General features: G+C 38.8%; 1 protein-coding gene across 2 annotated transcripts in view; it reads left to right on the top strand.

Moving 5' to 3' along the window:
• The first annotated feature begins 422 nt into the window (after positions 1-422).
• The window catches only part of KIF1B (kinesin family member 1B), a 142,133-nt gene continuing 115,851 nt past the window's right edge, over positions 423-26,704 (top strand). For both annotated transcript variants that reach the window (XM_068986130.1, XM_068986131.1), the window contains exons 1-3: positions 423-528; positions 24,051-24,127; positions 24,990-25,169. In XM_068986130.1, coding sequence (XP_068842231.1) covers positions 423-528; positions 24,051-24,127; positions 24,990-25,169 — 363 coding nt within the window. The remainder of the gene's footprint in view (positions 529-24,050; positions 24,128-24,989; positions 25,170-26,704) is intronic.

Here is a 26,704-nt window from a genome sequence, read left to right as displayed (position 1 = left end):
ATGGCACAATGCTAAAGAATCTGCCTGCCATGTAAGAGAATGCGAGTTCAATCCCTGGGTTGGGAAGATTCCCCTGGAGGAGGAAATGGCAATCCATTCCAGTATTCTCACCTGGAAAATTCCATGGACAGAGGAGCCTAGTAGGCTACAGTCCGTGAGATCACAAAGAGTCAGACAAGACTGGTGACTGATTTATTCATGCACATATACAAGATTTATAGGGAAGAAAAGGGATGAGATTTTTAGAAATGGAAACAAATAATACTAAGATTTAATAGCTCTTCTGCTCAAATTAGCCTTGTTTTCTTTAATTCTGCCTATCTTACATGAACTTTTTTTTCTTTTTTGAAGGAAACTTGAACATAACTTCCTGAGACGATTTGATTATTTCTGGACTTTGTGTATATAACAAGACCATCAGAATGTCGGGAGCCTCAGTGAAGGTGGCTGTCCGCGTTCGGCCCTTCAATTCTCGAGAGACCAGCAAAGAGTCCAAGTGCATCATCCAGATGCAGGGCAACTCAACCAGTGAGTGCATGTTGTTTTCTGTCAGTCCTGTCTCAGCTTCCTGTCCTTCCCCCCTTTCCTTCTTGCTGTCATCACAGTAAATGAACATGTGGCTAGTAACACTTTGAACTTTGCTGTTCTGAATGTTCCACTGAATGTTTCCCCCTGTGATTTTTGCTGTAGCATATTTGAATATTGGCTGTTTATCTTCTTGACAATTGAGAATTCCCTAGAGAACTGAATGAAATTAGCTAGTGTTATTAAGTTGAAATCTTAATGTTAGTGAAGGTGTAAGCAGTGATGTTTAGTAAATAATGCTGTGAAATATACCTTATTGAGGGTGCAAAATTGCTTTACTTCCTTGGTTTTCAATAGTACTTGAGCTTGCCAAGATGGTCTTAACACTTACACTGCTTCCTTACGATGATTCTTTGAGGTGAACAACAGATGTAGCTAAAGTAGATAATAAACTTGTAAATTATTACTAAAAATGATCAGTCATTGCTTCCTGGTTTGTTTCTCTGAACTGTTCCTGAGGTGAAAAATGACAGAAGCTGGAGTTTTTGGTACTTGCGTTAGTTACTTGATGTGGGTCTGTAGGCAAACTATTACTTAAATAATGGTAAGTTTTACCATTTTAAAACCTGTAAAAAAAAATAAAAATAAAAATAAAACCCGTAACTTTGGGATAAAGTAGAATTGTTGTTCTTTCAGACCCAAGTTAATGCTAAATATATGAGGAAATATGCTTATCTGTTTGTGGGCCAGTGTTCTGTGTAGAGGATTCTCCCAGTGGGAAATAAATTTATATGTTATATTTGAGGTGTACAGTGTGGTGCTTTGACATGTTTATACATTTTAAAATGATCAACACTATCTAATTAGCGTATCCATCACTTCTCATAGTTACCTTTTATTTTAAGGTAAGAACACTTGAGATCTACTCTTTCAGCAAATTTTACATAAACATCATTAACCATAGTCACCATGATCCACTTTAAGTCTCCAGAACTTTGTACTCCTCGATCAATGTCTCCTTTTCTCCCCCAGCTCCCAGCCATCATTCTCTATTACTGTGAATTTGCCATATATATATATATATATATATATATACACACACACACACACATATATATACACACACATATATATATCACACACACACACATATATACACACATATATATATATATACACACACACACATATATATATATATATATATACACACACACATATATATTTCCCATATACAACTTTGAACTTTCTTTTGCTAACACATTTTTCTGAACTTGCTAAATAGGACTTGGAACATTCTATTTTTTGAAAAAGGGTCAAATGTTGAAGTCTAAACTGCTGTACCATTGTTTGTGTTTTACATTTCCTTGTCAGTTGTGCCAGTGATTCTGTGAATTATATATCCTATGAATAATTGTAAAAGAAAGATGCAGAATTTGGTATTATTCTCTAACTAATGTTATATTCTTAAATGTCACTCATCGAAGCTATGTTCTTATTTCTATTTCATTTTAAGAATTAAGTTTTACACAGTATATAACTAAATTCTTGCACAGGGCCTTACTAGCTTTCTCCATATCATTCTGGTTTTAGTATAGGTGCTGCTGAAAAGAGCACATTAAATTCTGATTATTGAGCCTCTTGTTTCTTTCTGAAAAATACATTTATTTGTAACTTAGTATGGAGGCATTTTTGACTGTTGGTGTTGCCCCTAAATGTCTTGTTATATATCACAAGTTCTTTTAAAGGGTGGACATTAGGAAACCCTGGATCAGGAGCCAGAATTGATTCCAAAAAGGTCTACTTTTCTCTGATCAGTTTTGCATACTGACTATCCAGGAGAAATCCCCAGTGTCATGGAGATGGAGTTTCACTCATGGTTGGGATGTTGGTACTTTCTTTGTAGAGTTGGAAATCTTATTAAAACTTTTAAGTAGAGAGTGAGTATTAAAAGATATCCATGAATGCAAAAGTCATATAATAAAAATAAAGGAAAATGCTTACTATCACAAGTAATAACACTAATGTTTTTCCTTGATGAGTAATCATTTTAGAATTCCCACATCTTACATGGATTATATGTTTTTAGTTTTGTCAAGGTCAAATAGCATTACCTAATTTCCCCCCAATTTTGATTTATTTTTGTGAATAGGTGGGACATTCACAGGGTATGAATTTCAAAAAGTATGAAGAGTATACAGTACAATCATTCCTCTTACCCCATCACATAGGCAACCAGTTCCTCTTTCCAGAAGTAACTTCAAGGGGAGATTTCCTTTGAGAGATGGTTTAATTAGTAGCAGGTGTAATAATAACTTTTCTTTCAGTCTTGACTGTATTGTAAACACACGAATAAAACTTCATATTTATATCTTATCAAAAAAAATTTTTTTTTGAGATTTTGGCATGAAAGGATATCCAAAAAAGTTAATAGATTTTATTTACTAACAAATATCTACTATATATGTAATGATATGCTAAGTATTAAATAGATATAAAAAAGCTAATCTATTGACTGTTCAGAAGTATGTAGCAAAATTAAAATTTTCTGTAGTTCTGGATAGTTATGTGAAGTGGATTTGGGTCCACTTGATTTTCTTTGCTTTTTTTTTTTTGATCATCTAGGTTAAAAACCTCACTGAGTTTACTGATGGCTAATAAGGTATTAGTCTTCATTGTATTTAAGATATATGGCTTCCTTTTTTACTTTATTATTTTGATGGTATAGACAATAATGTTAGTTTGGGGGGAAAAGGTAAAATTACCCAAATACTGATATTCACTCTGGATGAAAGATTTCAAGTGTTTTGACTGGTAGATTGCAAACTGAAGAAGGAAATAAGATTCCTAGTTGAACATTTTCTAAGGATAGGGCCATAAATTTTGGAGTTTTGTTTCCTCATTCTTGTTTGTTTCCTACAAAGATATCTCCTGAATTATTGAAAATATTTGTCTTTTGATAAAATATTCAAGAATAAATGCCTAGTTTTTGTTAAAAGTAATTAATATGGTTAGAATAGACTTGGTAAAAAAAAAAAAGTAGACCTGGGCATATTCTTCTACTCCTGTGAAAACCAGCCTTTGGACCAGCTTAAACACCATGCTGAACTACCAATGGTTTTTCCATCATATTTTGTCCACATCCATTCTAGACAGCAGTCTGAGTGGCTCTGATCTGCCTTGCTCTTTCTCTTCCTCTTTAATACATTAAGCATGCATGCGTGCTCAGTCACTCAGTCGTGTCCAACTCTTTGCGACCCTGTGGAGCCCTGCCAGGCTCCTCTGTCAATGAAATTTTCCTGGCAAGAAATACTGAAGTGGGTTGCCATTCTTACTCCAGAGGATCTTCCCCACCCAGGAATCTAACCTGTCTCCTGAGTCTCCTGCATTAGCCAGTGGATTCTTCACCACTGTGCCACCTGGGAAGCTCCTGTAACACATTGCCTCTTTGTATTTAAACATTCTCCGGGAGAAATTTGTGACTTTTAAAACAATATTAGTCTCCTGAAACAAAAATCCCTCATTAGCCTTAGAAAAAGTAGTGTTAGTTTTCTAGCTGAATGCTTTGTCATGGTTTAGTAAGTTTGGGGTAATTTTGGTTCCTCTGAAAGGTGTTTGTTCTTCAAAAGCTAATTCACTAATTGTATCAGAGACATTTTCCTCTAGAATTTTTGGCATTTTTCAGTTTTCTACTGTTTTCTATTTTTTTTCCCCTACAATTTTATATGGCATTTTCTTAGTAATTTGATTACTATGTAATCCAAATAACTTCTGAGTGAGAGATTTTACGTGAGCCAATTTGTTATATTTAGAAAGTATTAATGGCTTGTTTTTTTAAAAAATTGGGCTTAAGATTGGGAGAGAGCATGGATTTGGAACCTCGAATTGTTGCAATAAATGAAATGAATTTGCTATAGCCACATGTGTTAGCTGCATTAAAAGACTGCTATGCTGGCAAGCTGGCCTGGACTGCTGCTCACGGGGATTAAAGCTGATTGTAGATGGAATACAGTGGAATGTTCCTGCCATAAGGTCTCTTATGAAAAAGTAGAAGAGGGTGAAGAGTACTTTAGGGAATGTGCCAGAGTTGAAAACTGAGTAGTGGCTGTTTTATTCAAGCACTTTCTGGTCTCAGAGGGAGTGTTTTCCATGGCACAGATAAAGGTTACTGCCTTGACATTTTGAAGACTAGATTGCATACAAATAGCTTTGTTTAATAATACCCCGTTATATTCTAAGTTTCTCCCGCTTTGGAAGCATTTTTTATTGTCTCATTACTTTAAAAAAGAAAAATGGGAGAAAATTAATGCTCTTACTGCTCACATTTATGGTTAGGTTATGTTTGTAAATCTGGAGACTTTGAAACTGCATAAATTCCCCTCTGATCTTTGGCTTTGTTTTTAACCATAATAGTCTATCTTTGGTAATTCCCCTTCACATTTTTATTAATCTTCCTGAGCCTAGGGTCTTTTATTAATTTTTTTCCGTAGGCCCAGGTATTAAGGTAGGATAAAAGAAATCTTGGTGGTTTTTTATTTTTTCTCCTGATTACTTACATTGTACATTTTAAAAGGCTTTTTCATTCACACATGTGCATTTCTAAACCACATGCTGCACATCACAACTGATACAGAGAATGACTTCATGTCCATTAATGAAAATCTGGAATGGGGGAAGGACTGGGACAAAAGGGAGCTTGGAAAGGAAGACTTTTGAAAGGAAGATTTCAAAAGTCTTTTAAAAAGATTTAAAAAATCTGTATGCTTTTTCTGGGATAAATTAATAGAACTGCACGAAAATAAATGGGACTTGCCTGGTAGTCCAGCAGTTAAGACTTTGTGCTGCCAGCACAGGGGGCCCGGGTTTGATTCCTGGCCAGGGAATGAGATCAGCTTGGGTACCAGTGGCATTAAACTTTTAAAAAAATTCTGACATGAAACACTTTTCCTGTGGTCCAGACTTGGCGCTAGGCTCCTCCTCACCAAGGGGGACAGCCACACCCTTTCTCTCTGGGTGTGCATCTCTGCCTTTCCTCCTAACTGAATAAACCACTTCTCTGCGTGCTCTCCTGCTAGTTGTTGTAGTGTGTCTCTAATAATAGACTTTGTACCTGCAAAAAAAGAGAGAAAGACTTGAAGCTATAGCAGTGACCTTTCATTGTGTGTGTTTGGGATGGAGAAATAAAGGTGCCCCTGAAATGGTATTATATTTACTCAGTTGGGGTTGATTGAAACCAGTTTTGCCCTTTAGAATGACTTTTGGAATGAGTTGATAACGGGAAGGTCCAGGTGCTGCACTGTCTGTTGCCTTCTCACAGTTCTATTTGATATTCAATGATTTCTCATATGGCAACTTACTAAGCTGACTTTTTGAAATGTATTCCTGTTTCTTAGGTTTTTCTTATACTGGATAAAGTTTATGGTCTTAAGGAAGGGCATTAGATTGCACCCTTTACTAGATGAGATTAATTTTTCTGTAACTTAGTGAGCACAATTTTTTTCTTTTTAATTGGAGAACAATTGCTTTACAATGTTGTGTTGGTTTCTGCCATACATCAGCATGAATCAGCCGTAGATATGCATGTCTCCTCCTTCTTGAACCTCCCTTCTACCTCCCCTGCTCCACATTGCCCTCTAAGTTGTCACAGAGCACCGAGTTGAGCTCACTGTGTTATACAGAAACTTCCCACTAGCTATCTATTTTACCTGATGCTGGGAAAAATTGAGGGCAAGAGGAGAAGGGGATGACAGACGATGGGATGGTTGGATAGCAACACTGACTCAATGGACATGTGTTTGAGCAAACTCAGGGAGAGTGATGGACAGAGAAGCCTGGCATGCTGCAGTTCGTGGGGTCGAAAGGAGTCGAACATAACTTAGTGACTGAACAGCAACAACAAATATATATGTTTCAGTCCTACTCTCTCAGTTTGTCCCACCCTCTCCATCCCCCCGTGCCCAAAAGTCTGTTCTCGATGGCTCTGTCTCTATTCCTGCCCTGCACATAGGTTCATCAGTGCCATGTTTCTAGATTCCATATATATGCATTAATATACGATACTTGTTTTTCTGTTTCTGACTTACTTCACTCTGTATGGGGCTTTTCTTGGGGCTCATCTGGTAAAGAATCCACCTGCAATGCGGGAGACCAGGGTTCGATCGCTAGGTTGGGAAGATCCCTTGGAGAAGGGAAAGGCTACCCACTCCAGTATCAGGTGGCAAAGAGTCAGACATGACTGAGCGACTTTCACTTTCTTTTTTTCTTTCTTTCTTTTCACTGTGTATGACAGGCTCTAGGTTTATCCATCTCAGTAGAACTGATTCAGATTTGTTCTTTTTATGTTTTGTTGTTGTTTAGTCTCTTGTGTCTGACTCTTTGCAAGCCTATGGACTGTTGCCTGCTAGGTTCCTCAGTTTATGGGCTTTCCCAGGCAAAAATACTGGATTGTGTTGCTATTCCCTTCTCTAGGGGTTCTTCCCCACCCACGGATCAAACCTGGGTCTCCTACATTGCAGGCAGATTCTTTACTGTCTCAGCCACCAGGGAAGCTCTTATAGTCAGTAAGAATAAGACCAGGATCTGATTGTGGCTCAGATCAGAAACTCCTTATTGCAAAATTTAGGCTTAAATTTTAGGAAGTAGGGAAAAACACTGGACCATTCAGGTATGACCTAAATCAAATCTCTTGATTATACAATAGAAGTGACAAATAGATTCAAGGGATTAAATCTGATCGAGTGCCTGAAGAACTATGGATGAAGGTTTATAACATTGTATAGGAAGTGGTGACCAAAACCATCCCAAAGAAAAAGAAATGCAAGAAGGCAAAATGATTGTCTGAGGCGGCCTTACAAATTGCTGAGGAAAGAAGGGAGGCAAAAAGCAAAGGAGAAAAGGAAAGATATAGCCAATTGAATGCAGAGTTCCAGAGAATAGCAAGGAGAGACAAGGAAGCCCTCTTAAGTGAACAGTGCAAAGAAATAGAGGAAAACAATAGAATGGGAAAGACTAGAGATCTCTTCAAGAAGATTGAAGATACCAAGGGAACATTTCATGCAGAGATAGGCACTATAAAGGGCAGAAACGATAAGGACCTAATAGAAGCAGAAGGTATTAAGAAGAGGTGGCAAGAATACACAGAAGAACTGTATTAAAAAGGTCTTAATGACCTGGATAACCACCATGGTGTGGTCACTCACCTAAACCCAGACATCTTGGAGTGTGAAGTCTAGTGGGCCTTAGGAAGCATTACTATGAACAAAGCTAGTAGAAGTGATAGAATTCCAGCTGAGCTTTTTCAAATTCTAAAAGATGATGTCAGCAAATTTGGAAGACTCAACAGTGGCCACAGGACTGAAAAAGGTCAGTTTTCATTCCAATCCCAAAGAAGAGCAATGTTAAAACTGCTGTACAATTGTGCTCATTTCACATGCTTAGCAAGGTAATGCTCAAAATCCTTCAAGCTAGGCTTCAACAGTATGTGAACTGAGAAATTCCATATGTACAAGCTGGATTTAGAAAAGGCAGAAGAACCAGAGATCAAATTGCTAACTTGTGTTGGATCATAGAAAAAGCAAGGGAATTCCAGAAAAACATCTACTTCTGCTTCATTGACTACACCAAAGCTTTTGACTGTGTGGATCACAACAAACTGTGGAATATTCTTAAAGAGATGGGAATACCAGGCCTCCTTACCTGCCTCCCGCGAAACCTGTGTGCATGTCAAGAAGCAGCAATTAGAACTGGACATGGAACAATGAACTGATTCAAAATTGAGAAAGGAATTCATCAAGACTGTATATTGTCACCCTGCTTATTTAATTTCTAGGCAGAATACGTCGTGCGAAATGCTGGGCTGGATGAATCCCAAGCTGGAATCAAGATGGCTGGGAGAAATATCGACAACCTCAGATATGCAGATGATCCCACCCTAATGGCAGAAATCGAAGAGGAGCTAAAGAGCCTCTTAATGAAGATGAAAGAGAAGAGTGAAAAAGCTGGCTGGAAACTCAGCATTCCAAAAAATAAGATCGTGGCATCCAGTGCTATCACTTCATGCCAAATAGATGGAGAAAAAGTGAAAACAGTGGTAGATTTTATTTTCTTTGGCTATGAAAATCACTGTGGATGGTGACTGCATCCACAAAATTAAAAGATGCTTATTGTAATTCAACTATTCTTCAATAAAGTATATATATTATGGGGAAAAAAAGGTACTTGCTCCTTGGAAGAAAAGCTATGACAAGCCTAGACATTGTATTAAAAAGCAGAGACATCAATTTGCTGACAAAGGTCCATATAGTCAAAGCTATCGTTTTTCCAGTAGTCATGTACTAATGTGTCAGTTGGAACAGAAAGAAGGCTGAATGCTGAAGAATTGATGCTTTTGAACTGTAGTGCTGGAGAAGACTCTTGAGAGTCTCCTGGACAGCGTGGAGATCAAACCAGTCAGTCCTACAGGAAATCAACGCTGAATATTCCTTGGAAGGACTGATGCTGAAGCTGAAGCTCCAGTACTTTGGCCACCTGATATGAAGAGCTGACTCATTGGAAAAGACCCTGATGCTGGGAAAGATTGAAGGCAGGAGGAGACGGGGATAACAGAGGATGAGATGGCTGGATAGTATCATCGACTCAATGAATGTGAGTTTGAGCAAACTCTGGGAGTTAGTGAAGGACAAGGAAGCCTGGTGTGCTGCAGCGCATGGGGTCGCAAAGAGTCGGACACAACTGAGCAACTGAACAAAAACAAAACAGTTTTAAACATGATATTGCATTTTAAAATTTTTGCTTGTTTATTTTTTACGCTATGCTGAGCCTTCAGTGCTCTTGGGCTTTGCTCCAGTTTTGGTGTCGGGGGCTGCTCTCCAGTTGCAGTGCTCGGGCTTCTCTGGTTGCCGAGCACAGGCTCTAGGGCACTCGAACTTCAGTTACTGCAGCACATAGGGCTCAGTAGTTGTGGCTTCCAGGCTCTAGTGTACAGGCTCAGTATTTGTGGCGCGTGGGCTTGGTTGCTCTGCAGCATGTGGGATATTCCCAGATCAGAGATCTAACCCATATCTCCTGAATTGGCAGGCGATTCTTTACCACTGAGCCACCAGGGAAGCCCCATCAGATTGTTTTTTGTGGTTGCTTTTGGTTCGTAAATTGTTGTATTCGATGGGAATATACATTTAAAGGCAGACACAGTTGAGCCTGTCATTAAAGGAGGAGGCCATTGGTATTATATATTTGGAATTGCTTTTTATTATAATGTATAATTCAGAGTTCTTTAGTTATCTAAATAAGTTGTTGTCACATCTAGATTGTGAAACAGCAAAAAGGGAAGACTGAAATAAATCTTTTAGGGAACCTGCTGCTTTGCATTTTGCTGTTCTAGTCTTTTGAGGTTGTCTTGATTAAATCCAGACTATCCTTCAGGTGGCCTTTTTATATGCATTTGTTGCCTTTTTCAAAGGGGAAAACAACCATGCCCGTTTTTTTTTTTTTTTTTTTTCCCAATGCCTTCTTTGTGATTCTCAAGAAATATTTTGGAGTTCATTTTTTTTTTTAGTTCATTTTTGAAAGTCTGTGCCAACATCAGAGTGCTTACTGCTTTTGGTAGCTGCCCAGTGAAGTGTGAAGCACTGCAGTGAGAGCTAGGAGGTCCGGAGAGTGGTCAGAGAGACTGAGAAAGGAAGGGGCTGCTGCTGCCTGTCATCTCATGGGCCAAGTTGATTTGTGGAGATTTAATTTTTGGTCATATATCAGCAACGTGCTTATTTTATGAAAACATTTCTAGTGGGGTAAGAAGTGTTCTTGGCTGTACTGTGTAGAGATGAATGCTTTGTACAATAGGTGGTAAGAAAGATAAGAAAAAGAAATATGAATTAGGTCCTTGAGAGCATCTGTGGGAATTGAGATTTTTGCTATTCAGCAAGCATAGGCTTGGAGACAACTAGGGACCCAGAGTGTGTTTAGTCTGAGAGTTAAGTGATCAAAGCAATGTGGTTACCTTTATGAGGCTTTAGGAGAGAGATCTGAATAATTGAGAGGCAGGGCCAGGAAAGATAGAGAATGCTTGGGAAGCCTCTTTTGTTTTGGCAGAACAGAAAACTGTAGGGCTGGAATTAGCAGAAGCTGTACACATGAGGAAATGATTTAACTACATTTACTGTTTCCCTGTGACATTGTTCAGGTCTGATTCCAGAGTTCCTTTTGTAGCTGTGAATAAAATAGAGAAGGTAAAATTGGTGAAGGGGAAAACAAAAGCAGCTTTTACTTTTTAAATTGCCTTTTAGTGGGGGAAAAACCACCACGATTACCAGTTAACACAATAATAAACATTTAAACTGTGCCAGCCACAGTTAGGCCCTTACAGACTAACTCATTTAATTATCAGAACAGTCCTATGGCAGATATTTTTATTTTCCCCATATCACAGATGAGGACATGAATTCTGGTTAACTTGCCTGAGGTCTCACATCTAGGACTAAGAGAAATGGAAAATGAACTGGTGCTGTCTGACTCCAGAACCCTCATTTTTTTTCTTTTAATTGAAGTATAGTTGATTTGCCAACATCTGCTGAATCATAGAAAAGGCAAGGGAATTCCAGGAAAACATCTAATTCTACTTCCTTGACTACGCTAAAGCCTTTGTGTGGATCACAGCAAACTGTGGAAAATTCTTTTTTTTTTTTTTGGAAAATTCTTAAAAGAGGTGGGAATACCAGATCACCTTACCTGCCTCCTGAGAAACATGTATGCAGGTCAAGAAGCAACAGTTAGAACCGGACGAGGAACAACAGACTGGTTCCAAGTATGTCAGGGCTGTAGGTTGTCACCTTGTTTGTTTAACCTATATGCAGAGTACATCATGAGAAATGCTGGGCTGGATGAAGCACAAGCTGGAATCAAGATTGCCAGGAGAAATATCAATAACCTCAAGTGCAGATGACACCACCCTAATGGCAGAAAGTGAAGAGCAACTAAAGAACCTCTTGATGAAGGTGAAAGAGGAGAGTGAAAAAGCTGGCTTGAAACTCAACATTCAAAAAACGCAGATCATGGCATCTGGTCCCATCACTTCATGGTAAATAGATGGGAAAACAATAGAAGCAGTGACAGACTTTATTTTCTTGGGTTTCCAAATCACTGCAGATGCACTGCAGATGGAGACTGCTGCCATGAAAATAAAAGGTTTTTGCTCTTTGGAAGAAAAGCTATGACAAACCTAGACAGTGTATTAAAAAGCAGAGACATCACTTTGCTGACAAAGGTCCATCTAGTTAAAGCTATGATTTTTCCAGTAGTCATGTATGAATGTGAGAGTTGGACCGTAAAGAAGGCTGAACGCTGAAGAATTGATGCTTTTGAACTATGGTGCTGGAGAAGACTCCTGAGAGTCCCTTGGATTGCAAGGAAATCAGCTCTGAATATTCATTGGAAGTACTGATGCTGAAGCTGAAACTCCAATACTTTGGCCACCTGATGGGAAGAGCCAACTCATTGGAAAAGACCCTGATGCTGGGACAGACTGATGGCAGGAGAATGGGACGACAGAGGATGAGATGGTTGGATAGCATCACTGACTCAATGGATATGAGTTTGAGCAAACTGTGGGAAATAGTAAAGGACAGGGCATCCTGGAGTGCTGCAGTCCATGGGGTCAGAGTCCAACACAACTGAGCAACTTAGCAGCATAGTTGATTTACAGTGTTAGTTTCTGGTGTACAGCAAAGTGATTCTGATATATATATATATATCTTCTTATATCTATTTTCTTTTTGATATTCTTTTCCATTATGATTTTTTACAGGACATTAAATAGAGTTCCCAATGCTCTGTAGGACCTTGTTGTTCATCTACTTTTATATATAGTGGTTTGTATCTGCTACTCCTGAACTCCTAATTTATCCCTCTTCTACCACCTTTTCCCCTTTGGTAAACATAAGTTTGTTTTCCATGTCTCTGAGTCTGTTTCTGGTTTGTAACTACGTCCATTTGTGTCATATTTTAGATTCCACATATAAGTGCTATCATATGGTATTTTGTTTCTCTTTCTGACTTACTTTTTAATACTCTAAGATTGAGTACATAGTTGACCCTTAAATATCAAGGGGGTTAGGGTGGCGACCCTCTCTCTGCAGTTTAAAATCTGCCTATAATCTGTAGTTGACCCCTTTGTATCCGTGGTTTGCATCCATGGATTTAACCAACCCTAGATTGTGTAGTACTGTGTATTTACTATTGAAAACAATCCACATATAAGTGGACCCATGCATTTCAAACCTGTGTTGTTCAAGGGTCAGCTGTGTAGTAAACACATACAGTACATTTATCCTATTTTATAAGATTTAGAATCTAATTTTGTTATTTTAAATGATTAGGAAATTTTATGATTGTTGATCTTTTGCTCAAATCTACTTTATGGTAATATACTTTATACCATTTTAATATATTTTGAAAATACACTATTCTAAGTTGGGAAGAAGCTGCTTATGGGGTTTAGTTTTATGGTTTTGGATATAAATTTAAGAAAAATGCCATATTTCTTAAATTTGGATATAGAAAGCTTTTGGAAATGGAAGTTGATGCTGAAGATATCACTGGGATTTTTAACAAGCTCAAAACATGCTGTTTTAGAAAAGTTAATTTAAAGTTACACTGTTGCCACAATGATATGTTAATTGTAGTTGCAGGCAAAATCTTTAATAGTTTGCCAACAACAGTGTAATTGCTACATAGAGACTTTGAGATATTAGATAAACAAATTTATTCTGGAGAATAAAAGGGCTTTTTGAGTACAACTCTTGTATTGACTGCCTTGTTTTCTAGGACTTAGTAATTAAAACATTGTTTCTGCATCTTGATGCTGAAGTAACCAAATTGGAAAGAAGGCAAGGGAAAAAAGGGGGTTAATTTGGGGGGCTTAGCAGTCTTTTAAAAGCTAATTTTGACTTGAAGGGACTCCAAGAAAGAGAAGATGGTCTTATGTTTCATCAATAAACTAAAACCTATAGAACATTTTATGGAAATCATTTTAAAGGCATTTCCATTTATCTTGGATAAGGGTCTTCAGGCCTTTACATGAAAGATGCTACCCTGTTCACTCTTCTCTAGGTCTCCTAAGGTAAGGGATATCAGCAGGAAGAAAAAAAAGTTTGAAGACAAAAGGGGCAAGATGTGAAAGTTGCAGGGGAGGATAAATAAATGTGAAGTTATCTACCCTATGGACTTGGGGAACAAACAATCAAATCAGACCTTCAGTTCTAAGGCTGCCTTTCTGATTTATGAAGGGAGACTTAAGAAAACAGCCTTGAAGCCAGGTGAGATGTGGATGGTGATGGGAGCCAAGGCCCAGAGGTGAGGATGAGCAGACTGAGCTATGGGGACGTGAGTAGATCGCCTGAACAAAAAAGACTCTTCCTCTGGGGAGTCCAGAAGATGGTTATGATGATAAACACTAATGACAGTAGCTAACATAGCTTGACTTCCTTTGTCTCTTGCCTCTCAGGATCCTGTGCTCTCCTGATTGCCTGCCTTCCTCACGTGCCATTCTCTTCTCTTACCTTATATCCTGTGTTGAAAGTACACCAGGACTTTGTCTCTTTGATATCTTTTCTGTCTTCAGAGAAGACAGACTCCCTAGGTGATTTCTTCTAGGCTCAAGGTTTTAAATGTCTCTGAGGTGACAGTAACTCTCAAACTCATTTCTCCAGCCTGAACCCCTTTTTAGAACTCTAGACTTGTCTACCCAACTGCTAACTTAACTGTACTTAAAGGTCTAAGACGTTATCTCAAGCTCAGCATGTTTTCAACAGAACCGATTTCCCCTCCTCACCCAGCTAAAGTGGCTCTTCCTTCATTCTTCCAATTCTTTTAGTTTCTTAGACCAGAAATATAGGAGTCACTCTAGTCTTCTCTCTTTTTCTTGCAGGCCACGTGTAATTCATCAGTAAATCAATTCTGTTTTCTCTGCTTTCACCATCTCTTCTGAATCTGGTTACTTTTTATCATTTGCACTCTTGTCCAAGAACACTCCAGTAGCTTCCTGTCTTTCTCCTGCTTTTGTTCCTATGCAGTAGCCAGAGTCCTATTTTAGACATGGCTTAAAACTCAACATTCACAAAACTAAGAGCATGGCATCCAGTTCCATCACTTCATGGCAAATAGATGAGAAAACAATGGAAACAGTGACAGACTTTACTTACTTGGGCTCCAATATCTCTGTAGATGGTAACTGCAGCCATAAAATTAAAAGATGTTAGCTCTTTGGAAGAAAAACTATGACAAACCTAGACAGTGTATTAAAAAGCAGAGGCTTTACTTTGCCAACAAAAATCTGTCTAGTCAAAGCTATGGTTTTTCCAGTAGTCGTGTTTGGATGTGAAAGTTGGACCATGAAGAAAGCTGAGTGCTGAAGAATTGATGCTTTTGAACTATGGTGTTAGAGAAGACTCTTGAGAGTCCCTTGGACTGCAGGGAGATCCAACTAGTCAGTCCTCAAGGAAATCAGCTCTGAATATTCATTGGAAGGACTGATGCTAAAGCTGAAGCTCCAATACTTTGGCCACCTGATGTGAAGAATGAACTCATTGGAAAAGACCCTGATGCTGGGAAAGATTGAAGACAGGAGGAGAAGGGGGCGACAGAGGATGAGATGGTTGGATGGCATCACGTACTCAATGGACATGAGTTTGAGCAAGCTCCAGGAGTTGGTGATGGATAGGGAAGCCTGGTATGCTTCATTCTGTGGGGTTGAAAGAGTGGGATATGACTGAGTGACTGAACTGAACTGAAACCTCATTGTTTCACCCCTGTGCTTTAAATCCTTTTTTGGTTTCTTGTCACTTTTAGAATATAACTAAAGATTCTCACCTTGACTGGACGATCTGGCTAGCTCTCTGACTTCACAGGTCATTATTGTTTATACTGGTAGTCCTGCAGTGCCCTAAATGTCCTGTAGATCCCTGCTCAAACATCATCTTCTCAGACATGGCAGTCTGCCTATTCTCATCACTCCTCCCACCTCCATTGCCACTTTGTATCTCCTAACTCTTCCTTAATTTTCTTCACCAGGTTATACTATCTCTCTTAGTTAACTGTCTGATTTCCTGGTTAGAATGTAAGCTCCTTCAAGGCAGGAACTGATTTTTCACTGGATACCTTCTTGTGTGGGGCATGGTAGGCACCCAAATATTTGTTAAATGAAAGAATATTGTGAATATTTACTTTATGCTAGGTCCTAAGCTAAAACTCTTGACATTGATTGGTATCCAACAATTCTATAAAGTTAGGCTCTATTATTATACCCAGTTTACAGATAAGAAAATTGGTGCTTACTGTTTATTATGTGCCGAGTTATAGATGAACCCTAGAATGATATTGGATACTCACAGTGGGGTTAGATCAAATCTTCTATAGTATTCTATTTTCTTCACTGTTAAAATATTTAATAATATCTTCTAGAAATATTTTCTAGATCATTATAGGTTTTGATTATTGAATATTGGGTCAAATTGTAAAACAAAATTCCATTTTGGATCAGGAAACACAATGGTTTTGATATAGACCTTTCTTTCTCCTGGCCCCCACAAATGCCACACAGGGGAACTTAACGGGTTTCTGATGCCTGATGCAGTTCTCATGGGAGTTTTTAATGTAAATGGCAAGCAGAAGTTCCCAAATGTTCTACAGTGGTGGTTGTGTTCTGTGTAATTGATCTCCACACTTCCATTCATGCTTTCTTCTAGTCTTTTCTCCATGCTCTAGCCCATCCATCACTGTAACCAGGTCACTCCAGTGGCTTCTCATTGGGCAGGGATTCACCCGCTCCTTGGAGTCTACCCATGATCCTGAGATTTTAGTGCTTTTCTACTCTTTGCTGCTCACTGCACGTGAACTTCACCTGTTAAACCAGTACCTGCGATTCACATGCTTCTTTTTGCCCCAGGGCTTCTTAGTGCACTTCCCTGGCCTGGGATACACCTTGCCAGAGCCTTGGAGCCAGATGGTCTAAATTCCAGTTCAGGTTCTGGCCTTGGGCAGCTAAGGTGCTCCGAGCGTGAAGTGGAGATGATGATTGCATAAGGTTATTGTGCGGGTTAAATGAGTGAGTCCATGTGATGTGTTAGCACAGTGCTCGGGACATACTAAGTGTTCGTGCTCAGTTGTGTCCAATGCTTTGTGGTCCTATGGATTGTAGCCCACCAGACTCCTCTGCCCATGGAATTTTCCAGGCAAGAATACTAGATTGCCATTTCCTACTCCAGGAGGTCTTCCTGACCCAGGGATCAAACTCTCGTCTCTTGTGTCTCCTGCATTGGCAGGCAGATTCTTTACCCCTATTGCCTCCTGGGAAGTGATAGCTAACATTATCAGCACTGTCTTCTACTTATCCTTCAGCCTGGCCTTCTCTTTCAGCAAATCAAAGTCTACTGACTACAAAGTGTCTGTTTTTTGTATATTTCCTTTTATATATTCCTGTTTGTATGTTCTTACAGGACCCAATGCTTGGGTAGCATGGATCTTGCCAGAATTTGAAAGCAAGTATTTATTTTGTGGGATTGTATATCTGTCCCCTCCATTGATTCTGAGCTCTGGAAGGGCAGAGAGAACTCTCTTGCTTGCCGTCACATCCCTAGCCCAGTGCCTGGGACATGGTTTGTATTACTAAATGTGCTCAGTACATGTGCCCAGTGAAGAAAGGGCTGCTTAACTTTTCCTTTGTTCAATTAGGATCTTGGAATCTTCTGCAATAACCCTTCCTTTGAGAAAGAGTAATGATAGTGTAGAAACTAGCTTTGTTTCAGACTTGGGAGCTCATTGGGTACGCATATGCAGGGCAGGGACCACTGGAAGACAGGCAGAAAAATCAGGAGCATGGACTTTTCCGGATGGATGCTGTTGGAACAGTACTTTTGTTGAAGGGCTTTGAATGATGCACCATTCTGGTTGTAGCTGTGATACTCAACAGTGATTCAGCCACTTCCTGTTGAGTCTCTGCTCTGTGCTGGGCATTGAGCCAGATGCTGAGGCCTCACCCTTCTAATTGAATGTATGTTTCAGGGGAACTACTTGGGAAGGTGGAACTACTTGAATGCAGAGAACTTAGCATTTATTTACATCTTCTAGTGTTTATGATAGGGCAGTGCCTCTAGGGTGTGTGCTTTGTGTGTGAGGTCAAGAATGTGTTTCATACCTACATAAGAAGTCTCATGCAAGGCAAGCTTATTATGTCTAGACCACAGGAGAAAATTCTGCAGCAATAGATTTCAATGGTAAGACACCTCTGTCTGGCATGAGATTCTGAATTTCCTGTGAAATATAAACTGTAAGTTGTTTTTAGTCTCTAAGTGGTGTCTGTCTCTTTTACAACCCCATGGACTGTAGCCTGCCACACTTCTCTGTTCATGGGATTTCCAGGCAAGAATACTGGAGTGCATTGCCATTTCCTTCTCCAGGGAATCTTCCTGTCTCAGGGATCAAACCTGAATCTCCTGCTTGGCAGCGGGGTTTTTTGTTTTTTGTTTTTTAAATCACTGAACCACCAAAGAAACAATTCTGAAGACCTGGGGAAGAAGAGGGTTTTTCAATACCCATTCCACCCTTGTGCCTCCAACATATGACTGCCCATTATCCTTTCCCTTCCTGCTGTCCTCCATCAGTACTTCTTCCTATGCCTATACTATTTAAAACCTGGTCATTTTCCCTCTTGTTCCTGGTTTACCTACTACTGCTGTTTCCTAGAAACTGTATTTCTGTTATCTGGGTTTAAATTTAGATACCTCCTTCCCAGAGATTAATGATTCTTGCCAAAAGCTGAACACGTTGGCTACTCAGGGAGAAGACTCAGGAAGCAAGTGGTGTTGAGAGAGCTACCTTCCAGTTCACACATAAGCATCACCTACTTACCAAGTCAGCACTGTGAGTGATATAGAAAGAGGAGTCATGGTTTCCAGCCACAAAGAAGTGACAACCTATAAGGAAAGGTAAAACTAACAAATTCATTGGCTCTTTGGTATATATTGAGTATCTTCCATGTGTAAGGCACTTCCCTGGTACTAGAGAGTAGAGCAGTGAATGAAACAGAAATTCTGGTCTCATGGAACTTACTTTCACCTCAGTGACTCATATAATAGGTCAGGTACTTATGAGAGCAATGAAGAATAATCAGGCAGGATAAGAGGATGGAGAGTGAAGTGAATGCTGATTTAAATTGGATGATCAGAAAAGGGCCCTGTGATAAAATGATGTTCAGTTGGAGACCTGTGTGAAACTGGGGGCGTGTGCTGGTCAGATACCAGGAAGAAAGCACTCCTGCAGAGTAGTAAGTATGGAGACCCTGAGATGAGAATGTGTGTCTAGAAAGAAGACCAGTGGGACTGGAGTGAAGGGTGCCTCCTTGGAGAGGAGGTTGCTGAAGGAGTGGAGTTTTGTTCAGTGTGTGATCGGAGGGTTCCCTGGAGGCTCATCTTGGAGCTGGTCTGGATTGCGTCTGAGAAGGTTCATTACCTGCAGCTTGGAGATGAGCCTTTTCAGAGGCCCAAAGGATAAGTGGGGAGTCTAGTTAGGAGGTGTTGCAGTCATCCAGGTGGGAGAGAAAGTGGCTTGCACCAGGATGGTGATAATGGTGGTGGTGACAAGTTGTGGGATTCTCAGTACATTTTCAAAATAGAACTGACAACATAGATGAGATGTGGAGGGTGAGAGAAAAAAGTCATAAGTGATTCCATGATAGTCTACAGGAAATTGCTAGTGGAGGTGGGTCCAGATCTGGAGTACACAGTGTGTCTAGAGAAATCTTGATAGAAGAGGAGGCCTCAGGTGCAGAAGGAGTCTTGAAAAGCTGTGTGAAATAATTTTATATGAAATAAAGCACCATGAAGTATATTGCAGCACTTCATAAAATAGAATTACATTTAACTCCAGTCCTCAAAATATACCAGGAATCCTTTCCTTGAAGAAGAAGTATTGATTTATCCTAGAGAAAGCCTGTACACTGATGACACTTGACCCTGGGAGGCATACTATATTTGTAATACTTTTTGCATTGGTGAAGATACGGTTTAAATGTTGAACGTATTCATTAATTGCTATAGTTCCATTCACCTGTGAGTGCTTTTAGTTCAGTTCAGTTGCTTAGTCCTGTCAGACTCTTTGCAACCCCAAGGACTGCAGCACACCAGGCTTCCCTGTCCATCACCAACTCCCGGAGTTTGTTCAAACTCATGTCCATCGAGTTGGTGATGCCATACAACCATCTCATCTTTTGTCGTCCCCTTCTCCTCCTGCCTTCAATCTTTCCCAGCATCAGGGTCTTTTCCAATGAGTCAGCTCTTCGCATCAGGTTGCCAAAGCATTGGAGTTTCAGCATCAGCCCTTCCAATGAATATTCAGGACCGATTTCCTTTAAGATTGACTAGTTTGATATCCTTGCAGTGCAAGGGACTCTCAAGAGTCTTCTCCAACACCACAGTTCCAAAGCATCAATTCTTCGGTGCTCAGCTTTCTCTTCATGGTCCGACTCTCACATCCATACATGACTACTGGAAAAACCATAGCTTTGACTAGATGGATCTTTGTTGGCAAAGTGATGTCTCTTCTTTTTAATATGCTGCCCAGGTTTGTCATAGCTTTCTTCCAAGGAGCAAGTGTCCTTTAATTTCATGGCTGCAGTCACCATTTGCAGTGTTTTTGGAGCCCGAGAATGAGAGACAAATTAAAAGCCCTGCACACTGTGTTTTGGCTCATTTGACTTTGATACAAGAATCACTGTTTTAAATATTGCCCAGTCTTTTCAGTGATAGAGTTCTCTCTCTATTTGGTGAAAGTTGATAAAATTTATTTATTTATTTATTTATTTTTAAACTACTGGTATTTTACATGTATACTGCATAGGTATATACTGTTTTGGGTTTTCTTTTTTGTTGTTTTTCATGAAAATGGTGCAGGATTTAATGAAATTAAAATTATATGTGACCCGTGGAGAACATTCATCTGAGTGCCTGCTTGATGTAGGGCAGCACAGAGGATCCATAAGACATGGTCCATGTACCAAAGGGATTTTTAATGGGGTAGGAGCACCAGAGATTTGATGTCATGTCTCAAGGACTCCAATATAGTATTGATTCATTGACTCTTGCCAAGAAGTTGAATTCTTATGTTATGCATTAGCTTATTTTACCAGTAAACTTTTCTCATAGAATATGGGTTATCATACCCATTGAGGGAATTTAAAACAAGATAAAATACTAGTTTTGAAAATTAGGATTTGTGTAGTGCTTTCCTCATTTAATCCTGTGAACTAAGTATTACCTCAGTTTTAGAGAGGATATGAAAGCGTAACAACACCCAAGGACATAAAAAAATCTAAAAATATGTCTTGTTCTTACTGATGCTGGTCCTCTGATTACAAGTCCTATATCCTTTACACGTGTACTCTCTCCTCGGAGAAGGCAATGGCAGCCCACTCCAGTACTCTTGCCTGGAAAATCCCATGGATGGAGGAGCCTGGAAGGCTGCAGTCCATGGGGTTGCTGAGGGTCAGACACGACTGAGCAACTTCACTTTCACTTTTCACTTTCATGCATTGGAGAAGGAAACGGCAACCCACTCCAGTGTGTTCTTGCCTGGAGAATCCCAGGGATGGGGGGAGTCCGGTGGGCTGCTGTCTATGGGGTCGCACAGAGTCAGACACGACTGAAGTAACTTAGCAGTACTTTCTCCTCTCTTCCCTCTTTTATTAATGGTTGGAGACATCCTGTTTCTTAGTCGACTTGAAGTGAGTTAGATTTTAGCTGTTCAGAAAGAAAAATCCTCTGGCAGGTCCTTTCAAAATGTGAATTCATTGTCCATGAGCTCAAGTGCTGTCATTAATGTTTTATCTTTATCACAGTTTTTTCTCTTTACAGAGTTCTGGAGTCTTAAAATTTTTTGCTAGTAAATATTTAATATAGTCAAGATAATATTTATGTAATATATATGTAAATATAAAGAATAGTATAAAATAACTCTTTAACTGCTGTCCATTCTGATATATAGAAATAACTTATGCCTTCTGAGTCTGCCTACACTCTCCCCCCAATAGGTAACAAGAACATTGAATTTTGCATTTTTCCAAGGAGTCTTATTTCTTTTAGTAATTAAAAATTTTTAAATAGTGTGGGTAAATTTCATCTTGCTTGACATAACTGTTAACATAAATGGCTCTTTAAAATTCTGTTTTAATTTATTTATTTATGTTCAAGTAAAGATACTTTTGTTGATAATAAGGCAGTTATTTAAAAGGCAGTTTGATGTAGAGTATTCAGAAGTAGAAATAAAATGTTGTACATATGAACTTAATCTAATGTTGTAAACCAGTATTACTTCAATAAAATATAAACATTCAGTAGAAATTTGAAAAAGAAAAGGTGTGTCTTCTTATCTTTCTTTGTATACCAAACGCAATACACAGCAAATGTGCCCCTACCCCCGCCAAGGTTTGTTAAATAAATTCATGCATCTGTGTGCTGAGTGGAATACATAATAGCTGGAAAGCAAAAAAAATAGATAAAAATAAAAAGCAGCTTTATTTTGAAGCTGGAAGTTAGGAATATTTATTAGTTTCAGAAGTTTCAAAGATCAGGGAGAAGGGTCTGTTAAGGAAGAGGAAAAGGATTTTGTGTGATTCAAGGAAATTATTCGCTGGAGTAGTTTTGCTTTGCTTTACTACAGAAAGGAGAGCAAAGGGGCAGGATTGGCAGACTTGCCCTTTCTTAAGTTGTTCTTGGTAGATTGGTGTTGCTGGTGAGTAGCCTAAGAGTGGATAAAATATGGCTTAAAGTTTTATGACAGCAGGTGTTCACCATGGTTTTGAGTGGTGACGACTACTTCATAGGTCATTTCCTTTATCTTGTGATTTTCCTTTTTGCTGAGCCACTGAAACCTGGACTCTGGTTCACCAAGTATGATGCTGATTTCCGTTTTCTTGGTGGAGTTTCTGTGTGGTCTTTCAGGAACTGTAACTCTCGTAGCTCCTTGCCTCATATGGATGAGGAGAGTTCTGAAGTGCCCATACAGTCTGGGTCTGAGGTGGCCACAAGTGTGCCTGCCCATACACATGCAGAACCACATGTGTAGAAGGGCCTTACTGTGTTTCCCTTGGTGATCGCTGCATGTGCGGAGTATTTGAGTGGTGGGTGTCTGGGCTCAGGAGCTGGACTTCCCAGATTCACATCCTGAATTGCCGCTAGCTAGCCCTGTGGCCTTGGGTTTTCCTTAACCTCTTTGTGATTTTTGTCAATTGTGAAGTCTCTCAGTCGTGTCCGACTCTTTGTGACCCCGTGGACTGTAGCCCACCAGGCTCCTCTGTCCATGGGATTCTCCAGGCAGGAATACTGGAGTGGGTTGCCATTTCTTTATGGTTTCTTTATAAAATGGAGATAATAAAACCTCTGCCTTATTAAGTGATTGGGAGGATTAAATAGGTTTGTGCATAGAAAGTACTTACAGCCAGATTAAGTGTTCCATGAACATTGGCTGCTATTTAAATCTTGCAGGTAGGGCCTTTTGTTTAGAAACATACTTCTTTGCTTAGATTACCATTTGTGTGTGGGGGAGATGTTCTTTCTAGAACCATGTCTCCTTGTCACATGATTATGTGCTGTGAGCCTTATTAATCCTCTGTCAGCATTTGAGGTTGGAACATAAGTGTGGCCATACCCTGTGGAATCCAGTGAGAGAGAACTAAGCACCGTAGCAACTGTTGCTATTTGTGTCCCAAGCAGCAGCTGCCCGGGGGACAGATTTATTTTTTAATCCTGATCTCACTGATAGCTTGGGATGTGGCCCTGCCTTAGAGAAGTGGATTGGTTGAGATGCCTGGTCTTTGAGGCAACTTCATGGCCACATATTACAAAGATTCTATTCCATGTGAAATATGAGGTAGTAAAGCTTTGTGTATGTGAAGGAAGAAGGAAGGCAGTATTCAGTCTAGTCCCTGAAGTATGTGACTGGATTAACTACCCAAGAAATCACTTTTGATGTAAACAGTGATTTCAGAAGTAAAACTATCCTTCCAATGAATGCTTCCTTACTAAATGCTTTTCTTAAATAGATAATAAGATCTTTAAAAAGAGTTTGTTTCAAGAAGTGGTTGGATTAATTCAGTAATTTTTCTATATTTTATTTTTAATGTGTTGATATATTTCAAGCCTTAATGAAGTACCTTGAAATGGTCCCATGGCCCATTTCCAGATTTTTTTTCTTCGAACTTACCTAGATTCAGTCACAGAATATTTACTGAATACCTATTATATACCAAGCTCTCTTGTAAATCCTCGTGACATCTTGTAAATGTTGTTGGTCTGATTTTTTTTTTTTTGCGTTCTATATATAGACCCTATCTATTAAAAATTTGATTGATTTTGTTTTTCAGTTGTTCTACTGAGATTCAGTTGTATGAGTTTATTGATTATATGTTTTGAGCTTACTGCATAATATCATGTTGAACTAACATTTAATTGAGTGACTTATAAAATCAAAACATTTTCCTCCTACAGGTATTATTAACCCAAAGAACCCAAAGGAAGCTCCAAAGTCTTTCAGCTTTGACTACTCCTACTGGTCTCACACCTCGGTGAGTGTACCCGTGGTGCAGTGTAGTAGAACATTGTGGGTTTTAAATGGTTTGAAGGAACCTGCAGGTCTACAGGGAAAGCAGAGATTACCAACATCTAGGCAAATGAAGAGTAGGACCTTTTGCAGTGTGCCCTTACTTATTACAGGACCCCAAATCTTGCTGGCTTCTAGTGATTGTTCCTAGAGTTTGCTTCTGCATCTCTATTACACATTTTTGTTGTTGTTGTTGTTGTTTTCCTGTTTTGCATTAGAGTAGGAGATGTTTTAAACTACTGCAAAGCCTAATTGCCAAGGGAAGAGTCAGTGAAAGGGACTGGAAAACATTCTCCAAAAGCTGTGTTTATTGAGAAATAATGGCATTACCTGGAGCGAGTTCAAAGAATTTGTTGTTGTTGCATGTGGGATGCATTTGTTGCAACTTGTTGCATTTGGCATGTGGGCTCTTTCCCAAGCAGGGATCAAAGCCATGTTCTGCTGCATTGGGAACACAGTCTTAACTACTAGACTGCCAGGGAAGTCCCCAAAGAAGTCTTTTTATATGTGGACTTGATCTTTGATTTTCTAGTCACATTTCCCATTTAAGAAAATTTTCTTGGAGCTCCCTATGAATGGAAGAGTGATACTTTCAGGGTTATGGAAAATGAAATATAATCATGTCAGATAATTTCATGTAAATATTTTTATGTATGGGTGGCCTGAATGTCTAATAGTACCTGTGTGTGTGTGTTTAATGAGAAAAATAAACTATATATAAGGGGGCACTATTCTGATTTGAAACACTTGTTTATTATAGAAGTAATTAATAAGCATAGGAAAAAGTATGAATGAATGCCATTTATTTTTCCTTTTAATCTTTACAGCCCGAAGATCCCTGTTTTGCATCTCAAAACCGTGTATACAATGATATTGGAAAGGAAATGCTCTTACATGCCTTTGAGGGATATAATGTCTGTATTTTTGCCTATGGGCAGACTGGTGCTGGAAAGTCTTACACAATGATGGGTAAACAAGAAGAAAGCCAGGCTGGCATCATTCCGCAGGTGAAAAACACAGCAACAAAAAACTTCTGTTCATTATTACTCTTAGTCCTTAATTACTTTAACAGTTTTTATTTAGCAAAAATTTACTCAGGGACTATCGTATGCAGGGCACAAAGGTAAATCACCTGCCCCTTTCCTTCAGAGGAGCTCACAGCCTGATGGAAAAGACTGATATGTATTCAGAGTCTGTCTTTATATCCAGTATCATGTTACTTTATCTTTTGAACAGTGTTATCAGCTTCTTTTAAACATGATGGTAGGTGCCCCGTTCTGTTCCGAATCCTAGGAACACTTAATGAGTGTTGTTGGCCTGATATTTTTCCCCAGTTCATGTTTCTTAACATTATTAGTACCCAGATCACTTCTTAGGAATATGATTATTTTTTTTTGATTGCCTTCTCTTTTATGTTATTAAATTAATTCTATCACTTAAACTTTGAACAGTCTGAGATTTTTTTTTTAAGAGCAGTTAGTCTTGATTTTGTATTTTGTTTGGGAACTGAAAAAAGTTGTTACATAAGTATATTTAGAAGGAACTTCTTTTGCTAATAACAGGAACATGGTTTGCTTTTATTAGTGATATTTTGAATTAATTTTAATATGTCCTTTTACTGTAGGCCTAGCATGGCCATTGCTGTATTCTGAAAATAAAATACATAAAGAGAAATAGCTACTTTTTTTGAAAGGATTAATAGGATTTATACTTTTGAATTCAGCTATATAATTGAAATTATTAAAAAAGATTAGGCCATTTTCAGAAAAAATTGAAGATACTAGCATACTTTTTTCTGTAAAAAGTATATGTCTGAATTAAGGCATATGTTTGGGAATTGTCCTCTATGTATAGTAATGGTTATAATTATACTAGTTAGAGAAAACATTATGAGCACTCATCAGGTGCCAGGCATAGGTCTAGGTTCTTTACGATTCTTAGCTCATCTAATCCTCTTCATGTGACCCTGAGAGGTCAGTGCCCTTGTTTCCCTCATTTACAGATGAGAGAGAACTGAGGCATGGAGAGAGCGTGTCACCTGCACATGTGCGTGGCAGATCTAGGATCCACGAAGAGGCAGGGTAGTTCTGGAGTCTTTGCTTTTACTTCTCTGTAGTAACTTTTTCAGCAGTAAAATAATCATTTGTAGATTATAGCAAGTAATATGAGTCATTTATTTTATCCCATTACCACACTTAGTTTCTCCTTCTCTTTTGTTTGTTTGTTAATGTAATTCTTGCGTGGCTACATATGCATCTCTTTTCCTGATAAAATTTTGGAATATTTTAATGCCAAAGCATGAATTTTTAAAAAGATTAAGTTCTAGAAACTGACACTTACATTTTAAGTTCTATTTGAACTTCTAGAGAATCATGAACATATAGCTCATTTTTCAAAGGTATGTTGACTGCTTTAATACGAAGCATTTGGCACATGAAAATTCAGTGGATTTTTATTAATTATTCTTATTTAAAGCATCACATATTTTAAGTAAATTAAAGGATAGGGAGATTAAAATTTTATAATTTTCCTGATCTAGAAA

The sequence above is a fragment of the Capricornis sumatraensis genome, chromosome 14 (assembly GCF_032405125.1).
Source record: "Capricornis sumatraensis isolate serow.1 chromosome 14, serow.2, whole genome shotgun sequence".
Taxonomy (NCBI): domain Eukaryota; kingdom Metazoa; phylum Chordata; class Mammalia; order Artiodactyla; family Bovidae; genus Capricornis; species Capricornis sumatraensis.
The sequence above is the reverse complement of the archived record's forward strand: the minus strand, read 5'-3'. Positions and strand labels throughout refer to the sequence as shown.